This window comes from Macaca thibetana, chromosome 15 (assembly GCF_024542745.1).
Source record: "Macaca thibetana thibetana isolate TM-01 chromosome 15, ASM2454274v1, whole genome shotgun sequence".
NCBI lineage: Eukaryota > Metazoa > Chordata > Mammalia > Primates > Cercopithecidae > Macaca > Macaca thibetana.
Genome location: NC_065592.1, coordinates 8,346,245 through 8,363,721, shown reverse-complemented (window position 1 = coordinate 8,363,721; position 17,477 = coordinate 8,346,245). Strand labels below are relative to the sequence as shown.

Genomic DNA, 17,477 nt, shown 5'->3' with positions numbered 1-17,477 from the left:
AAAAGCATGTGGAACTGGAAAGAATGCTGTGGTCGCACATTGCGGGTCTAGAGGCCAAGGTGTACACCCCTCATTGGGGCTGCTAGCGTCGTAACAGTGCACCCATGCTTTGGGGCCTCAACAAATTCTCATGTCTGTAGGTCCTGGCAAATGTAGCCTACATCATCATAGAGTCCACCGAGGAGGGCACGACTGAATATGGCTTGTGGAAGGACTCTCTCTTTCTGGTCGACCTGTTGTGTTGTGGTGCCATCCTCTTCCCAGTGGTGTGGTGAGTAGCTCACAGGGAGGGAGGCCACATGAAAGCTTGGTTGTCAAGCCCGACAGCCGAACTGGCCATTCCCAAATCGATCTCAGTCACATGTGATGTGTGTTTAAATGTACAGCTTTCTGAGTCCCAGACTGACCTGAATCAGCCTCCAGGGGCAGAACCCTGTGTCTTTTCCCAGTTACTCAGGGGATTCTGGTAGAGCTAATCCATCACCATGAGCGGGCTTTTAACAGAGCTCTGAGATGATGGAGAGGAACTGGGAAATGAGAACTTGGTAGTAACTTAAAGTAGCAGCCTGAATTTGTGGTGGTGATAGGGAGTTGGCGAAATCCCATAGTCAGTCAGTTCTTGCCAACTTAGGTGGAAAATGAGGAAGTTCATTAACATAAAACTAGTGATAGTTCTCAGCACACAACCATTTTTGATATTTTCAGAATGGATTGCTCCATTCCTGGAAATGGCAGTGTTTAGATGCATAGATTGTGCTTTGGGTCTGTGTAAAGAAGTGTTAGTGTCAAGTCAGTGGTTGATGAGAAAATATCCTTATTAAATCACATGCAAAGTGGTAGAAATTCAGAAGGCTAGCAGCAATAAAACACTTCACCCTTGGTGATGTAATTCCATGGCTATTGGAATGCAATTCTTTTGAAATAAATTTTAAAGAAAATAGATTTACCCCTGCCTTCAATTAGAAGTGAAGTGCTGCTTTTTTTTTTTTTTTAACCCGAGATGGAGTTTCGCTCTTGTTGCCCAGGCTGGAGTGCAATGGCTCAATCTCGGTTCACTGCAACCTCTGCCTCCCAGGTTCAAATGATTCTCCTGCCTCAGCCTCCTGAGTAGCTGGGATTACAGGTGCGTGCCACATGCCTGGCTAATTTTTTTTTTTGTATTTTTAGTAGAGACAGGGTTTCGCCATTTTGGCCAGGCTGGTCTCAAACTCCTGACCTCAGGTGATCTGCCCGCCTTGTCCTCCCAAAGTGCTGGGACTATAGGCGTGAGCCACCACACCTGGCTGAGGTACTTCTTATTGCAGTGCTCCATCCAATAAATTAATATTTTTGAGGATCCAGGGGTTTGTCAGTTACTCTCATTATTTATAACATGGTGCCAGTGGAGAGTACTTCTCATTCCAGCCAGTTAGATTCACTCTTCACCCTAATTCCGTCATACATTACACATGATCTAGTATCAGTTCACCAGACAGCTACCAGCATAGAAGAGAGTATGAATGATGCTCCTACCTCAGCCTCCTGGGTAACTGGGACCACAGGCACACACTACCATACCCAGCCAATTTTTTGGAGACAGGGTTTTGCCATGTTGCCCAGGCTGGTCTCAAACTCCTGAGTTCAAGTGATCTTCCCACCCCAGCCTCCCAAAGTGCTGGGATTAGAGGCATGAGCCACCGCATCCGGTGGAGTATGAATGACTCTTCCTCCTCACTGCAGCCTCCTGCCGTCCTGCACAGGAATTAGTCACTCGGGTATCTATAACATAGGATGTCCAGCATTGTTTCCAGATCGAAAAGAGCGCCTCATTAGGGAACAGAGGTTCACGCCCTACTTTTTTTTTTTTTTTTAAAAACAGAGTCTTGCTCTGTTGCCCAGGCTGGAGTGCAGTGGCGCGATTTTGGCTCACTGAAAGCTCCACCTCCCGGGTTCACGCCATTCTTCTGCCTCAGCCTCCTGAGTAGCTGGGACTGCAGGAGCCCGCCACCACGCCCGGCTAATTTTTGGTATTTTTTTTAGTAGAGACGGGGTTTCACTGTGTTAGCCAGGATGGTCTTGATCGCCTGACCTTGTGATCCGCCTGCCTACGCCTCCCAAAGTGCTGGGATTATAGGCGTGAGCCACTGCGCCCGGCCCACGCCCTACTTTTTACACATGCCACTATCAGAACGGTCAAATGTAAGGGATACCAACAAGCTGTCGAGGTGTAAGCAGCCATTTCCTGCCCCTTGTTAATTACGACGCTAATGAGCAGATTCCAAATGGCAAAATTCCTTAAGGTAAATATCCTAAAAATTACTGTAAAATGAAAAAAAGTAAGTACTGGAGAGGTGATTCAAGATTAGTAATATTTTTTAGGCCGGGCGGATCATGAGGTCAAGAGATCAAGACCATCCTGGCCAACATGGTGAAACTCCGTCTCAACTAAAAATACAAAAATTAGCTGGGGATGGTGGCGTGCGCCTGTAGTCCCAACTGCTCCGGAGACTGAGGCAGGAGAATCGCTTGAACCCAGGAGGCGGAGGTTGCAGTGAGCCAAGATCATGCCACTGCACCTCAGCCTGGCAGCAGAGCTAAGACTGTGTCTCAAAAGTAAATAAATAAATAAAATAATAACAATAATAATAATACTTGTAAATATCCCGATTCAGCCAGCATTGCTTCAGGGCCAGCAGTGTACTGGTTAGCTTTCGTGTGGTGGTCCATTCAGTTCTCAAGCAGATAGCCCCTCTCACAGGTGCGCAAATTACGGAGGATTTAAAGATTTGCTGACAAGAGTGAGTGACAGTGTCAGACCCCAGCTGCCTTCCCTCACACAGCCTGTCTGCCTGTGCCCTGCTTAGCCCTCAGGGTAGTCTCTCCGTTGGTGGCTTTTCATGGTGCCTCCACCTCTCACCTGCGGCTTCTGTAATGACGTTAATGTTCCTCTGCCTGAACCGTAATGATGGTCGTTAATTACCAGCACATCACAGCCCGAAACAGTGTCCCTGGAGGCTGGCATTTTCCAGCAATGTTAAAAATCTCCACTCAATGAGTTTGTATGGAGCTGTACGTTCACAGCTCTTAGACCTAGACTCTAGAAGTCAGCTGGTGACTTTCTTCTTCGGTTTATTCTCTCCTGGTGGCAGGTGAGTTCAGTGATGCTCCGTTGTCATGGGAGTGTTGGGTGGGGGGTGGTTGTGGGAGTGAGAGATTAACAGGAGCATTAAATGATGGAGTTTTGTTTTTTCCTCACACTCTGGTCCCTGCTAGACTTACTGCCACAGATTTGGCCAGCAGAGGGCGACTTTACCTCAGGCGTGTTGATTATCAACCATCTCTTATTTTAGGGAGAGTGCTCTAAAGTGATCTAGTCCAGCCTTTCAGCATATAATTGAGGAATTCAGTCTCAAGTTACTAGAGCTGCAAATAGAGAGGAGTGCAGATTTGCCAGCTAACTTTTTGTTCTCTAAATGTTTATTTTTAGGTCAATCAGACATTTACAAGAAGCATCAGCAACAGATGGAAAAGGCAAGTTCCCTCGTGCTCATTTTGTGTTGCTCAGCTTGCTCTGAACCCACGTGCTGGGGCACTGCAGAGGAGTGGAGGCAGCCTGTGGCCTCAAGATGCTGTCTTCCTGGGAGGCGAGCTAGGGGAGGCCTGGGGCCCACTTCGTGAGAGCAGCCAGGGGTGCTCAGGAGAAGGAGGTGTTGAGTCAGTTGTATAAGGAGGAGGTTGGGGGTGACTGCTGCTTATTAAGATGATTCATTTCATTTCCACTTGTGATTGTGATTTTCACCTTCTCAAAACTGAGTCAGGAAGAGAAAATCTTGTCTTGGAAGGTCCAGATAACACTTCACTGTGAGAACAGGAGGGATAATGGATTGGAGATGGCTATGGGTAAAGCAGCCCTGTCTGCTGATTTCACACACTTTCAAAATAGATGTGTCGGTATTCATTTAAAGCGAGACTCTGATGGCAGAAGGAACCTTGAAAACTACCTGATACTGAAATGGTTGTGCCCTTTATAGCCCTTTTACATCTCCTTGATTTTCCAGTTATGCCTCCTAAATCAGAAGAGAAGCTGCAAAGACAATGTTTTGTGTGGTTCTGGGCTGATTTGAATAATGTTCATGACCACAGGCTGCCATGGCACAAGTGGGAATTTCAGACCACAAGGGTTTAAGGAGCACTGCTGTCTCTGAAAGCTCAGAATGGTCTCTGGATCCATGGTATCATACACTCAGTGTGGATATTAACATTCTTTAAGGCAGGTTATGAATAATAAATAAAACAGGTTTTCGTTATTATAAAATTTTGTTGCTGACCCTATTTCTGATTATAAAGCCAATGTAGCTTCATTTTAGAAAATTTGGAAAATGCATAGTAGCTGTAAATCTTATTTCATCAACCTGGTATACAGCTAATAACACATTATTTATTTAAGTTGAATTAAACATGACTTTGAGGCTTCAAGCCAGGGTCAGCCCTAGGTGGTTATTTAGGGCACAGTATTCTGGAGGATCTCGCCAGTTTGGGCCTGGAACAGATAGTGCGGCATTCCTGCTGTCCAGGCTCAAGTAACTTTTGCTCCTGGGAAGCCTGTGTGCAAGTCTCACCCAGGCTAGGAGCCTTGGTCAGTGCTCAGAGGCCAGCAAGGCCCACTCAGCTTCTACGACCTGCACCAGCCTTTGTTTTCTTTCTAGCCCTGGGAATAGCCCTTCTCTCATTTTTCTCATTTTTTTCCCTCAAAGATACCAGGTTCCCTTCTTTTACCTCTGGAGTGTCCTCTTGTGATAGGTTCTTTTCAGTGGCTTTAAGCAGGAGTCACAGAGCTTTTACTTTAGCCTGGCTACATAGCCTTTCTTGGAGCCCAGTAAAGCACCCTACCATCAGTAGAAGAACCCAAGGTAGGAAGTACAAATCCACCTCTGGGAATAACTGGGGATATTTTTTTTTTTTTTTTTGAGATGGAATTTTGCTCTTGTTGCCCAGGCTGGAGTGCAATGGTGCGATCTCTGCTCACTGGAGCCTCTGCCTTCTGGGTTCAAGCGATTCTCCCTCCTCAACCTCCCAAGTAGCTGGGATTACAGGTGCCTGCTACCACACTCGGCTAATTTTTGTGTTTTTAGGACAGATGGGGTTTCACCACATTGGCCAGGCTGGTCTCGAACTCCTGACCTCAAGAGATCCACCTGCCTCGGCCTCCCAAAGTGCTGGGATTACAAGTGTGAACCACCACGCCCAGCCTGTTTGGAGATATTCTTGTCCTTATTTTTCTTTTATCCATGTTATATAAGAAGATAGTTTTATTGTATTTGTAACTTGGTGAACAGGTAGGCTTTTTCTTATTTTAATATATCGCGATGAGACCATTTAACTTTATTATCTTGTAAACTTCTGTATTTCTCATTGGTTCTTCCGGCTGTTTGGCTAAAAATGTGTAAAAATCCCAAGGGCAATGTTTTTTGTTGGCGAGGCTTACCTGTGTGTTTCTCCTTGCTCGATCCTGCCCCTTGATGAATTCCTCCCTTCTTCGCGTCCTCCCCGGCCCCTGCTTTGTCCTCCTGACTTACCTGCCTCTTCAATCCTCCATCTCGCTTTAGCAAGTGTGGGGTGGCTGTAGTGACTGCCGCTGGGACAATTTATTCCACCTGAGGTTGGTTGGTAGCTGAGGATCTTAGTAAGGTGCTCTGTCTGGAGTAGATGGCACAGCAGGTGAGGCAGCGCAGGGTCAGCGTTGTCCCCCAGCATCTGTAGTAAAGGGTAACTTCCTTTAACAGGAATGCTTTTGTCATGGCCTGAGCACACAAGGCAGTTTCTCATTTCTTCCACCAGGTGACAGCATGGGACCTCTTCAGCAGAGAGCGAAATCTAAGAGCAGGAAGTCGCATAGGTAAACCAGGGTTCACATTCCCCATTCTTAGGAAGATATCTGCTAAGGAAGCACCCATTTCTCATCAGCAAATATTACAAATCCTCTGAAAGAGGGACAGAGCAGATTAGAATGAGATTGTCATTTTGGTTCATGGTCTTTTCCCTGAATTGATTGAGGCTGTGAAATGCTTTTGGGCATCACTCTGTACCCTGAAAAATGGTTATGCTTGTGACACTGCCAGAGCCAGAGCAGCCATGTTCCCAGCTGAAGCCTCCCCTGCAGAGAGGTCTCAGGAATGGCCTTCTGTGCTGGAGCCGACCTCGGGTGTGACTGCAGGGTGGCTATGTGCTATGGAGCTTGCGGGAAAGTGGGAGTGAGCATGCTGCTAGTCGCTGGTTCTGAGATCTGTGGCCCCATCGGCCTCTGTGCCCCCACGGTTCACTTCTCCTGAGATCTGGAGGCGACTGGGAGCACAAAGGCCATGGGCAGTAATGTCTCCTATTAGATTTGGAAGCTTTGCTGGGTAGAGCCTGACATTCTGTTTCCTGTTCTCAGGCTCATTATTCCAGTGACTCATTTCATGGCCTTGACAGTAACTTGAGCTTTTATTTTTTTTAATTTAAAGTTTAGTAGAGATGAGGTCTCACTGTGTTGCCCACGCTGGTCTTGAACTCCTAACCTCAAGCCATCCTCCTACCTCATGGGGCCTCCCAAAATGCTGTCATTACAGGTGTGAGCCACTTCATCTGGCCACTTTGGGCTTAAGAATCTCATTTTTAGACCAGGCATGGTGGCTCATGCCTATAATCCTAGTACTTTGGGAGGCCGAGGCAGGAGGATTGCTTGAGGCCAGGAGTTTGAGACCAGCATGGGTGACATAGCAACATCCCATCGCTACCAAAAACCATACAAAAAACTATGGCAGACCAGCCTGGGCAACATGGCAAAACCCCACGTCTACAAAAAAATACAAAAATTAGCCGGACTTGATGGCACACACCTAGTCCCAGCTACTTGGGAGAGTGAGGTGAGAAGATCACTTGAGCCCAGGAGATCAAGGCTACAGTGAGCTGAGATTGTACCACTGCACTCCAGCTTGGGCAACAGAGCCAGACCCTATCTCAAAGCAACAACAACAAAAGCCACTATGGCAAAGAATCTCATTTTTAGTTTAGCTGCAGTCCAGGCCCAGTAATTGCAAGTGAGAGAAATGCTATTTGTAGTTTTTCTTCCTGCATTTGGGGTGAATATAGCTTTCAGAGAGTGTTTTTTTTTTTTTTTTGGCTTTTATTTCTTTGTCTCTGGATTCCTTTTGACCAAACCTGAGGGAAATCTAAAGGAAAGCATTGAGGCCGAAGCTGCCCACTGTCCTTTAGCCATGCGTTTGTCTCTCCTGTCACATGCTGTCGCTTCTCTCAGGTCCTCGGTCACTGAGACTCACAGCTGCACTGCATCCTCCGAGGGGGAGCTTAATTGAGTCTCGCACAGACACACCTAGCGCTGGCTCCACTCTGTCTTGCCTGCCAAGATTTACTGGCTCTGACTGCCCTTGAGCTCGCATCCCCATTGCCTTCTCTTTCTCCAGTGTCATTACCTTATAGGACTGGTGTCGAGATACACACTGTAAATTTAATGAACAGTCTCTGCTGCTGACCATCCTTTTTTTGGCCTTGTGTTTCGGAGGAAGAGTCAGAAGATATATTCTTAAGAGCCTTAGCTTTCATGTGAGCTTCAGAAGTATTTACATAATCCCGGTTGGCTGGCTGCAGAGCTGAGGGAGGAATGGCTGCGTTCCGAGGTGCCGCTGTGCTCTGAAAGGAGCCGCGGCCATGCGAGGCATTTGTTAGGGCAGCGGTTCTCGAGGGGGTCCTCAGGATCTAAACTATTTTCATAATCATACAGTATGAGTCTCTTGTACTGTTGACATTGCCTGATGGTGAAAAGCAATGATGGGTAAAATTGCCGGCACCCTCACGTGATTCCAGGCTGTGGCACCAGACTCTACTAGTAGCCACTGCATTCTTGACTGTCACCTACTCACAGGGGGCGAAAAAGGCTCATAGCACTTAAGAATGGTCTTGAAATAATAAAACTGTTCACGTGATTAAATCTCAACCCTTGCCTTTTAATGTTCTGTGAGACAGCATGGGAGGGGTGCACACAGCACTGCTGCTGGGCCTGAAGTGTGATGGGTGTGGCCTTGAGGGATAGTACATGTGCACTTGTTTGAATTGCAAGCTGAACTAGCTGCTTTTATTTTTTGTTGTTGTTGTTTTTTATTTATTTATTTGAGACAGGGTCTTGCACTGTTGCCCAGGCTGGAGTCCAGTGGTATAATCTTGGCTCACTGCAGCCGCAGTCTCAGCCTCCTGGGCTCAGCTGATCTTCTCACCTTACCCCTCACAGTAGCTGGGACTACAGGCGTGTGCTGCCATGCCCGGCTAATTTTTGTATTTTTTGTAGAGATAGGATTTTGTCATATTGCCCAGGCTGGTCTCAAACTCCTGAGCTCAAGTGATCCATCCACCTAGGCCTCCCAGAGTACTTGGATTACAGGCATGAGCCACTGTGCCTGGCCAAGCTGCTTTTATCTGGAAGAATGACTGTTATGGTGACACAGACTTGGGTTTTTGGTGGACATTCTCTTGAAAATGAACAAAGTGAACATATTACTTCAACAAAAGTAACTGACAGTATTTGTTGCTAGTGATAAAGGAAAACTTGTATTTATCCCTGTAAGCCTGACAGTTTCCTAACTGACAGTTTCCCAGTTTTTTTTTTTTTTTTTTCCTTGAGTCAGGCTGGAGTGCAGTGGCACAATCTCAGCTCACTGCAGCCTTGACCTCCTGGGCTCAAGTGAGCCTCCCACTGCAGCCTCCTGAGTAGGTGGGACTTCAGGTCTTTGCCACCATGCCCGGCTAATTCTTGTATTTTTTGTAGAGATAGGGTCTCACTTTGTTGCCCAAGCTGGTCTCAAACTCTGACCTCAAGTGATCCGCTCACCTTGGCCTCCCAGAATGCTGGGATTATAGATGTGAGCCACCACGCCCAGCCAGTTTCCCAGTTCTTATAAGACTTCTGATGTAAGCAGAGGTGATATTAACAATGTGATTTTTTAGGAATTCTGTAATAAAATGTTTCTGTATCTGGGAGATCTACATAACACACTGAAATGGTGTCTTCCACCTGGCCAGTGCAGGATGTTCCAGTCATGCACTGGGGTAAAAGCTCTCCTGAAACTGCAAGATGGACCAGGGGAGTTTTTTGGGTTTTTTTTTTTTTTTTTTTTTTTTTTGAGACGGAGTCTCGCTCTGTCACCCAGGCTGGAGTGCAGTGGCTGGATCTCAGCTCACTGCAAGGTCCGCCTCCCGGGTTCACGCCATTCTCCTGCCTCAGCCTCCCGCGTAGCTGGGACTACAGGCACCCGCCACCTCGCCCGGCTAGTTTTTTGTATTTTTTAGTAGAGACGGGGTTTCACTGTGTTAGCCAGGATGGTCTCGATCTCTTGACCTCGTGATCCGCCCGTCTCAGCCTCCCAAATTGCTGGGATTACAGGCTTGAGCCACCGCGCCTGGCCCAGAGGAGTTTATTAATGTGAGAGTGTGGAACGTTCATTGATACATTTCAGATTCCCCACCTCCCTCATCTTTAGAAGCAACCTCTTGTCAGGCTTTAATGTAGAATCACAGACTATTCACAGTAATCTGAAAAGGCCTATATCTATCTGTATAGGGCCAGATTTTCTTCATATATTTTAACCGAATACTCCCTCACAGCAAGTTGAATGCTGATTGAATCAAATATGAGGACCCAGCTGCATCTTATTAAGCTAGACATTAAAGAGAATTACAAAAATAATTCCACTCTTCTCATTCTTCTTCTTCTTTTTTTTTTTTTAGAAAAGAGGTTTTTTATTTTGGGGCCAGGCAAAGTAGCTTATGCCTGTAATCCCAGCACTTTGGGAGGAGGAGGCAAACGGATCAGTTGAGGTCAGGAGTTCGAGACCAGCCTGGCCAACATGGTAAAACCCTGTCTCTACTAAAAATACAAAAATTAGCTGGGCATGGTAGCACACACCTGTAGTCCCACCTACCCAGGAAGCTGAGGCAGAAGGATTGCTTGAACCTGGGAGGTGGAGGTTGCAGTGAATTGATATCATGCCACTGCACTCCAGCCTGGGCCACAGAATAGGACTCTGTCTCAAATATATATATATGTTAATTTTAGAGACAGGGTCCTGTGTCATGCAGGCTGGAGTGCAGTGGTGTGATCATAGTTCATTGTAACCTCGAACTTCTAGGCTCATGTGGTCTTCTCATCTTAGCCTCCCACGTAGCTGGAATTACAGGCATGCACTACCATGCCTCACTAATTAAAAACATTTTTTTCGCGGAGATGGAGTCTCACCATATTGCCCAGGCTGATCTTGAACTTCTGGCCTCTAGCTGTCCTCCTGCCTCAGTCTCCCAAAGGGCTGGGATTACAGGTATGAGCCACTGGACCCATCCTGTTTTACTTTCTGATCCATATTTGTAGATGTAATCATATTAACAAAAATCTTGGGGTCTTAGGGAATTTTTAAAAGTGTGAAAAGGTCTTCAGACCAAAAGATGGAGAACTGTTGTGTTAGAGATGAGGCTTGTTGAGTCTCTCATGGACATGGGGATGTGAAGTTGAGTGAAGGTCTGTCTGGTTCTTCTCTTCCTTTGCCTATTGAGCTTATTCCAGACTTAGTTGGCCAGATGCTTGTGGTTATTTAAGATGTCTGTTAGCCCAGGGCAGCTTATGCCAAAGAACTCTGTTGTATTTGGGTATGTTCATATAAACAGACCTAACAAGAAACCTACTAGGGAAGACAAGAAGAGAAATAATCACTGCGTGTATCATGGCTGCAACTCATCTTTATATATTTAATTCTTATTTTTCATCCTTGCTTTCCTTTTCCTATTGGTGGTTTTTATCCCTTTGGGGAATAATAGACCTATTTGAGAATCTAGTGAGAGATACAGACTTTCCCATGTCTATATAAAATTTTCCATGTAATATCATAAGATTCATGGACCCCAGATTTAATAACCTCTTCTTTAGATTAATTTAAATCATCTTATTACCCTTCTGCAGTGATTTGGATAGGAACACACCAGCCTCATTATGATGTGAGACTTACCCGGAAGGACTCATTCCCAGGAGAGACCCTCTCCCCTTTTTCTGCTTTTTTTTTTTTCTTGCTTTCTCTTTTCTATCACTTCCACTGGAATGAACCTCAAAGAGCAGTTCTGCTCTGTTCTTTTTTGTTTTCTTTTAAAAAAGAAAAATAGGCCAGGCATGGTGGCTGTCACCTGTAATCCCAGCATTTCAGGAAGGCGAGGTGGGTGGATTGCTTGAGGCCAGGAGATTGAGACTATCCTGGCTAACAGGGTGAAACCCCGTCTCTACTAAAAATACAAAAAATTAGCCGGGCGTGGTGGCGGGCGCCTGTAGTTCCAGCTACTCGGGAGGCTGAGGCAGGAGAATGGCGTGAACCTGGGAGGCGGAGCTTGCAGTGAGCTGAGATCGCGCCACTGGACTCCAGACTGGGCAACAGTGAGACTCCGTCTCAAAAAAAAAAAAAATTAGCCAGGCATACGTAGTGGTGCACACCTGTAACCCCAGCTATTTGGGAGGCTCAGGTGATCTGCCTGCCTCGGCCTCTCAAAGTGCTGGGATTCTCAAAGTGCTGGGATTACAGGCATGAGCCACTGTGCCTGGCCAATGTGTGTTTTTTATTAAGCTGGTTTAATACAGTGATTTTAAATTTCTTTAATCACCAAAACCCTCTTGTCATTACTTTTCGTTAGCAGATTGCACTCTATTCCTGTAATGCCATCAACCGAGTCACAGCTTCTGATCAACATTATGAAATAATCCATTAACCAGTGGTACCACTCTCAGTTCATTTAAGCTATACCCAAGAGCAGAGGCCTCTCATATCATCCTGCTGAGAGGCAGTCTTGTCTTGGACACATTGTCAGGCTTTTTTTAGGCCTTTAAAGTGTTGGGAATCTAGTACTTCAGGGGGCCCACGGCCTGCCAGAGGACCTGGTTAATGGTCTGTGGTGGCAGACCCTCCCTGGACCTGCCTGGGCCTGGTTCTTCTGCCTACTGGTGTTAACATGCATGTGCTTTCCGTGTGTCTTGAGACATTGTTGAGAACCACCAGCTCTTCTCAATTGATGACTGCAGTATTTAGGGAAGGTCAGAGTCTCTTGCTGAGAAGGTTCTGCCTGCTATTAACCAGCCTTTGTCATCAAGCATTGGGAAGTCTGACCTTCATTCTTGCCTAGCTCGCTGCTGTGATTGTGTGCAGTGGACAGCAGGGGTGGGCAGTAGTGTGCGCCTCAGCCCTGCTGCAGCATTGTGTCCCAAGTCTCACTGGCATAGCTCACAGCATTGCGGCTGCAGGTTGCGACTGGCAGAGAAACAGGAGAGACTGACGGGAACTGAGTCTGAAATCAGCACGGCCCTTTGCACACCATCCTCTCGCAGGGCCTTTGGTGCACTGTGGTTCTAGAATGGAAGGTAAATAGGAGCTGGAAACCTAACAGGCTTGGCAGCAGAGGTCTTTGTCAGAGCTAACTCTCCTCGTGTTGTGTGTGGTCTTTAGTGCTCTCAGGAGCTGTTTCTGCTGCTTTCATTGATGCTTTTTATCATTTAAGATATAATTTTGTTTACAATAATATGCACAGTCCTTAACTATTCAGTTTGATGACTTTTCATATCTCCTGGGTCATTGCTTCAAATGTATATTGCAAATGCTTTTTGTTTGTTTGTTTGTTTTTTGAGACAGACTTCTGCTCTTGTTGCCTAGGCTGGAGTGCAATGGTGCGATCTCAGCTCACTGCAACCTCTGCCTCCTGGTTTCAAGCAATTCTGCCTCAGTCTCCCGAGTAGCTGGGATTACAGGCATGTGCCACCGTGCCTGGCTAATTTTTGTATTTTTAGTAGAGACGGGGTTTCACCATGTTGGCCAGGCTGATCTTGAATTCCTGACCTCAGGTGATCCGCCCACAGTGCTGAGATTACAGGTGTGAGCCACCATGCCCGGCCAGAAATGTATTTTTGATTCATTTTCACATGACTCAACATTTTGAAGATCAAAGAATTTCATTCTCTGTGTAGTTGTTCTTGGCCACTCGCAGCCTTTCCCATACTTGCTCCTGATATGGTCTTTGAGTGGGATTAGTGGGATCTTTTCCTAGTGGAGGCCAGAGGACAGCTCGTGAACTAAACCCTCCCCAGAAGGGACATTTCAAGCCAGTGTGGTCCCAGGTCAGCACGTGGCCTGCGTCCTTTGGTGATTGAGAGAAGCTGTTCAGCCAGACTTTCAGGCCTGTGCCTGACCACAAACGGGGGATGCTCCTCTGTCCCCCATGCTGAGCGAGCTGAATGGAGCCCAGGACGTAAGCAGATTGTGGAAATGCTGAGACTCAGAGTAAATCTGAGGTACTCTTAACGCCAGCCGGGCTGTCCGTCATCTTTATGTCTTTAATTTTTGTGTTTGACTCAAAATTCCCTCTGAAGCACAGCAGAGAGGAAGCAGACAATGAGGATGAAGAGTAGGTGGGGGTGTTTCTAGGCTCTGAGGCTGTCTTGCACTCAGGGAAGGATTGTTTTAGAAATTTTTCACCCTTTAAGTGGCTGTTGTGGGCCTTTGCTTCTGTGTGTCCCATAAATCATGTGGTATAAACTCCTTAGAAAGGATTACTGCCTGCTCTTGGGCATTGCCCAGCCTTTTGAGTCATGACTGCCTCGTCCTGAAGTAATCGTCCTGAACTGTGTCGTCCTAAAGTCGCTAGTGGACTTTAAGGTTATGAACTGCCTGTCACTTAGCATGAAGCGTAGGTGTTAAGAGCTTGGTCCTTGGAGGGAGGTGGACTTGAGTTTGCGTATTGGCTTCTCCACTTACAAGCTGGGTGACTTTGATCATTTACTAAACTTCTCCAGGCCTGAATGTGTCAGGCCTGCTTCCCCCACAGAGGCCATTGTGAGATGAAGCATGAGAGGTGCCCACCCCAGCCCCTGGCACATGGTGATGACTCAGTTGATGGCAATGACCAGTGCTGTTGTTTTTGTCCTTGTCACAGTTCCAGGATCCTCCTGGGAAGTCAGCTGGGAAGGAGGGGATAATCTGTCTCCTTGCTGGCCTTCTTAGTTCCTCTTTCACTTAGAGGGGAGAGGGGACCACCTAGGGCAGGGGCAGCGCCTCCTGTGCACTGTGGGGGGCGTTGCTTTTCTGTTGCTGAGTCAGGGAGAGTATTGACTTGTTGGGCATTTGCAGGGGCTGTGGTATTTCCTGCCTCAGTGGGCACTTGTCCTGTTCTCATCAGTAAGAAGGACTTACCAGAATGGAGTGTCATGGTCATTTTCCTGAGAGTGAGTTGGAAGTAGAGGAACCCACAGGACAGGAGGCCAGCCTTACAGGACCCCCAGGACCAGGTGGACATGACACCCTCCCCCACCCCCATCTCCTCCTTCCCTCTCCCCTGCAGAGGTTTCAGAATGTTCATAGCTGGGCCTGATTCCATAAGATGAACGGGGGTGGCCTGGGCATCTATACTTAAAGCTCTTTGGGTGATTCTGTTGTTCACCCCCATTAAGAACCATTGCTACAAAGGAATTCTACATATGAGGAGTTCGATGCCTGGAGACGGAGGCGGCAGGCCAAGGGCAGGCACACCAAGCTGGGATGGGGCAGGGCTGGAAGGCAGGCCTCCTACCTGGGGCCTTGTTTCTCTTCCTACACTCATTCTTCACCATATTTGCTGCTCTTAATGGTGAGGTCAGAAATAGCCCGCCCAGCCTTGGTGAGCCTTCACTCCCACAGAAGCCCAACACCCAGCCTGCCACAGTCCGGTGAGCAGCAGGCTGTCAGTGTTCCTAAGTCAGGGAAATCTTTGGAAGAACAGTGGAGGGAGGCGTGGGACCCCAGGCTGCAACCTGCCGCCTGGCTGCTCACTGCATCATGCCGGTTTCACCCTGCTCGGAGCGGGCTCAGCCCCTGCTCGGCATCCTGACTCATCCTGTGCATATGGCAGCGCTGCTTGCAGGAGAGCCCAGGCTCCCTGGCAGCCCCCAGGTCCCCATTTGTTCCAGTTTTACTTACTGGATTCTTGCCAGAGGTGAGAGCCGCTGTGACTGTATATGCTACATTTGGTATTGGGCTAATCCTATATGATACAAACACTGTCATGGCAAGTAGCCAACTGCTCACTGCGAGCCAATTGCTTTCTGTGTACTACCCCATTAATTCCCCCAGCAACCCCAAGGGTGGGTATCATTACTCCTGCCTTAACAGGTGAAGAAACCGAGGCCCAGAGAGGGTTAGCTGACTTATCGGAGGCCACACAGGCAGTGAGCAGCAGAGTTGGAATTTGAACCCAGGATGTTCAATTGTACAGGGCCCAGACTCTTAACCCCCCTGCCCTCCTTTTTCTTACTCCACGAGTAAGCTCAGTCCCTGCCTCTGCTGCTTCAGCTGTGACTGGAGCTCCAGTGCAAGGCTTGGGAGCCTCACCCCTGCCAACTGCTATCCGATAAAGGAATGTCTTACGCGTGACTGGAAATGATGGCATCACAACTGGTGGGTTTTTATTTTTAATCTGTTTGTTTGTTTTACTGAGACAGGGTCTCACTCGGTCACCCAAGCTGGAGTGCAGTGGCACAGTCAGGGCTCACTTTGGCCTCTGCTTCCCCTCCTACCTCAGCCTCTCAAGTAGCTGGGACTACAGGCATGTGTCACCATGTCCAGCTGATTTATGTTTATTTTTAGTAGAGACAAGGTCTCCCTATGTTGCCCAAGCTGGTCTCTCCCTCCTGGGCTCAAGTGATCCTCTCGCCTCAGCCTCCCAAAGTACTGGGATTATAGGCGTGAGCCAGCCTGCTGGGTTTTGGAAACGACGGTGAGCTCCGCTTATTCTAACTACATTTCTCAAAGATAGCCCTTGTCCCCAAGGTCCATTTGTCAGTCTTAGCACCTACATGGCCTGGCATCTGCACCGTGGTGGTGTTTCTTCATCAGTCCCCATGTGGGGTGCACAGGCTCATTTATGGAGTGGCTCATAGCCTACCTCCCTTCAGAGGGTGTCTTGCCTGAGCCTGGAGGATGTGACGTGGTGACGCATGATGCCAGGGAGGTGCCAGGCGGAGCACCTTCCTCTCCTTTGCTCTCACCCCACCCTGGGCCTTACTTGGTTAAGACCTGCAGTGCCTTAACCTCTTTGCTTTCTCTCGGTCCCCTCCCCATCCTCATTTCCTTCCCTGTGAAAGGACAGACCCATCAGACTTTACCTTAAAGATTCTCTCTGCTGTCTTCAACTTCATTACCTTGTTGCTCTTCCTTCTTTCCTAGCAACCACTGAGGTGGGATCAGCCTGCTGTTCACTGCCCCATCCACTCTTTGATTGCTCTACATCGATGGACATCTCACTGCCTCTTAGAGGGGCCTCTGCAGACTCAAGGTCTTTGACCTCATTTGGGCTCTTCCTCTTTTTTCTCTCCATCCTTCCTCCACGGAGGGATTGGTCTCAACATCTGATCATGGTGTTGTCTAAAGCCTTTGGGGGGCTGGTTCGAAGGTGGTTGTGGCTCCTCTCCATTGGTTTTTCATAGTTACAGATCGAACTCCTTGTTCTGCTCTTTCCCTTCTTCTCACTGCTGCAGTTGACTAGTTTAAAAAACAAAAATGGGCTGGCAGGGTGCCTCATGCCCGCAGTCCTAGCAGTTTGGAAAACAGATGGGAGGATTGCTTGAGCTCCAGAGTTCGAGACCAGCCTGGGCAACGTAGTGAGACCCTGTCTCCATAAAAAGTTAGCTGGACGCGATGGTGTGCGCCTATAGTCCCAGCTGTTTGAGATCATGTAAGCCCAGCAGGTTGAGCCTTCAGTGAACCACGATCACGCCACTGCACTCCAGCCTGGGAGATAGAGTGAGCCCCTATCGCAAAACAAAACAAAACCCTTCAGAGCAGGAGTGTCCAATCTTTTGGCTTCCCTGGGCCACATTGGAAGAATTGTCTTGGGCCACACTTAAAACACACTAACACTAACGATAGCTGATGAGCTAAAAAAGAAAAATAAATAATTGCAAAAAAAATCTAATGTTTTAAGAAAGTTTACGAATTTGTGTTGGACCGCATTCAAAGCTGTCCTGGGGTGCAGGTTGGACAATCTTGCTTTAGAGGTTCCCTGGGACCCCCAAAACCAACGAGGAGAACAAGTTCAGTCTTCTGTGTGTTACTGAATTTTTGGCTTTACTCTTAGCCCTGCCCTGTTTCCTAGGCTGTGCACAGGCCAGCCGCTTTGAGCTACTTTTCCTTCCCCGATACGTGCAGCTCTCTCACCTGTGAGCCTCCACACCTGCTGTTCTCCAGCACTCTCCGCATTGCCTTCTCCCACTCTGGCTCATGGCTGAGCTGTGTTCAGGCCCTTTGAGAAACCCTCTCTTTCACCCCTTTTCCCTGGTCTGGCTTGGGAGCCCGTGCTTACGCCTGCCGGGGCACCTTGAAACCCAGGAATGAAAACATGACACCTCTGTCTGATTTTCTTAGTGAAGCAAGGTAGGAGTTTCCTTTGTCAGGACCTCA

At 47.7% G+C, this 17,477-nt stretch overlaps 2 protein-coding genes across 10 annotated transcripts in view; one reads left to right on the top strand and one right to left on the bottom strand.

The window, feature by feature from the left end:
- C15H9orf78 (chromosome 15 C9orf78 homolog) overlaps nt 1-17,477 on the bottom strand; it is a 583,691-nt gene that overhangs the window by 285,699 nt on the left and 280,515 nt on the right. Inside the window, exon 1 of one of the 7 annotated variants that reach the window (XM_050760246.1) lies at nt 15,586-15,589. The exons of 5 other annotated variants lie outside the window; for them this stretch is intronic. The gene's annotated coding sequence lies outside the window, so the exon portion shown is untranslated. Of the gene's footprint in view, nt 1-5,524; nt 5,529-15,585; nt 15,590-17,477 lie in introns of those variants that run through there. One more of the 7 variants, XM_050760239.1, reaches the window with a different exon arrangement.
- Nucleotides 1-17,477, top strand: part of GPR107 (G protein-coupled receptor 107) — an 84,400-nt gene that overhangs the window by 49,121 nt on the left and 17,802 nt on the right. For 2 of the 3 annotated variants that reach the window (XM_050759926.1, XM_050759927.1), the window contains exons 13-14: nt 141-271; nt 3,467-3,510. In XM_050759926.1, coding sequence (XP_050615883.1) covers nt 141-271; nt 3,467-3,510 — 175 coding nt within the window. Of the gene's footprint in view, nt 1-140; nt 272-3,466; nt 3,511-5,817; nt 5,852-9,210; nt 9,230-10,252; nt 10,344-17,477 lie in introns of all 3 variants that reach the window. The other variant, XM_050759928.1, reaches the window with a different exon arrangement.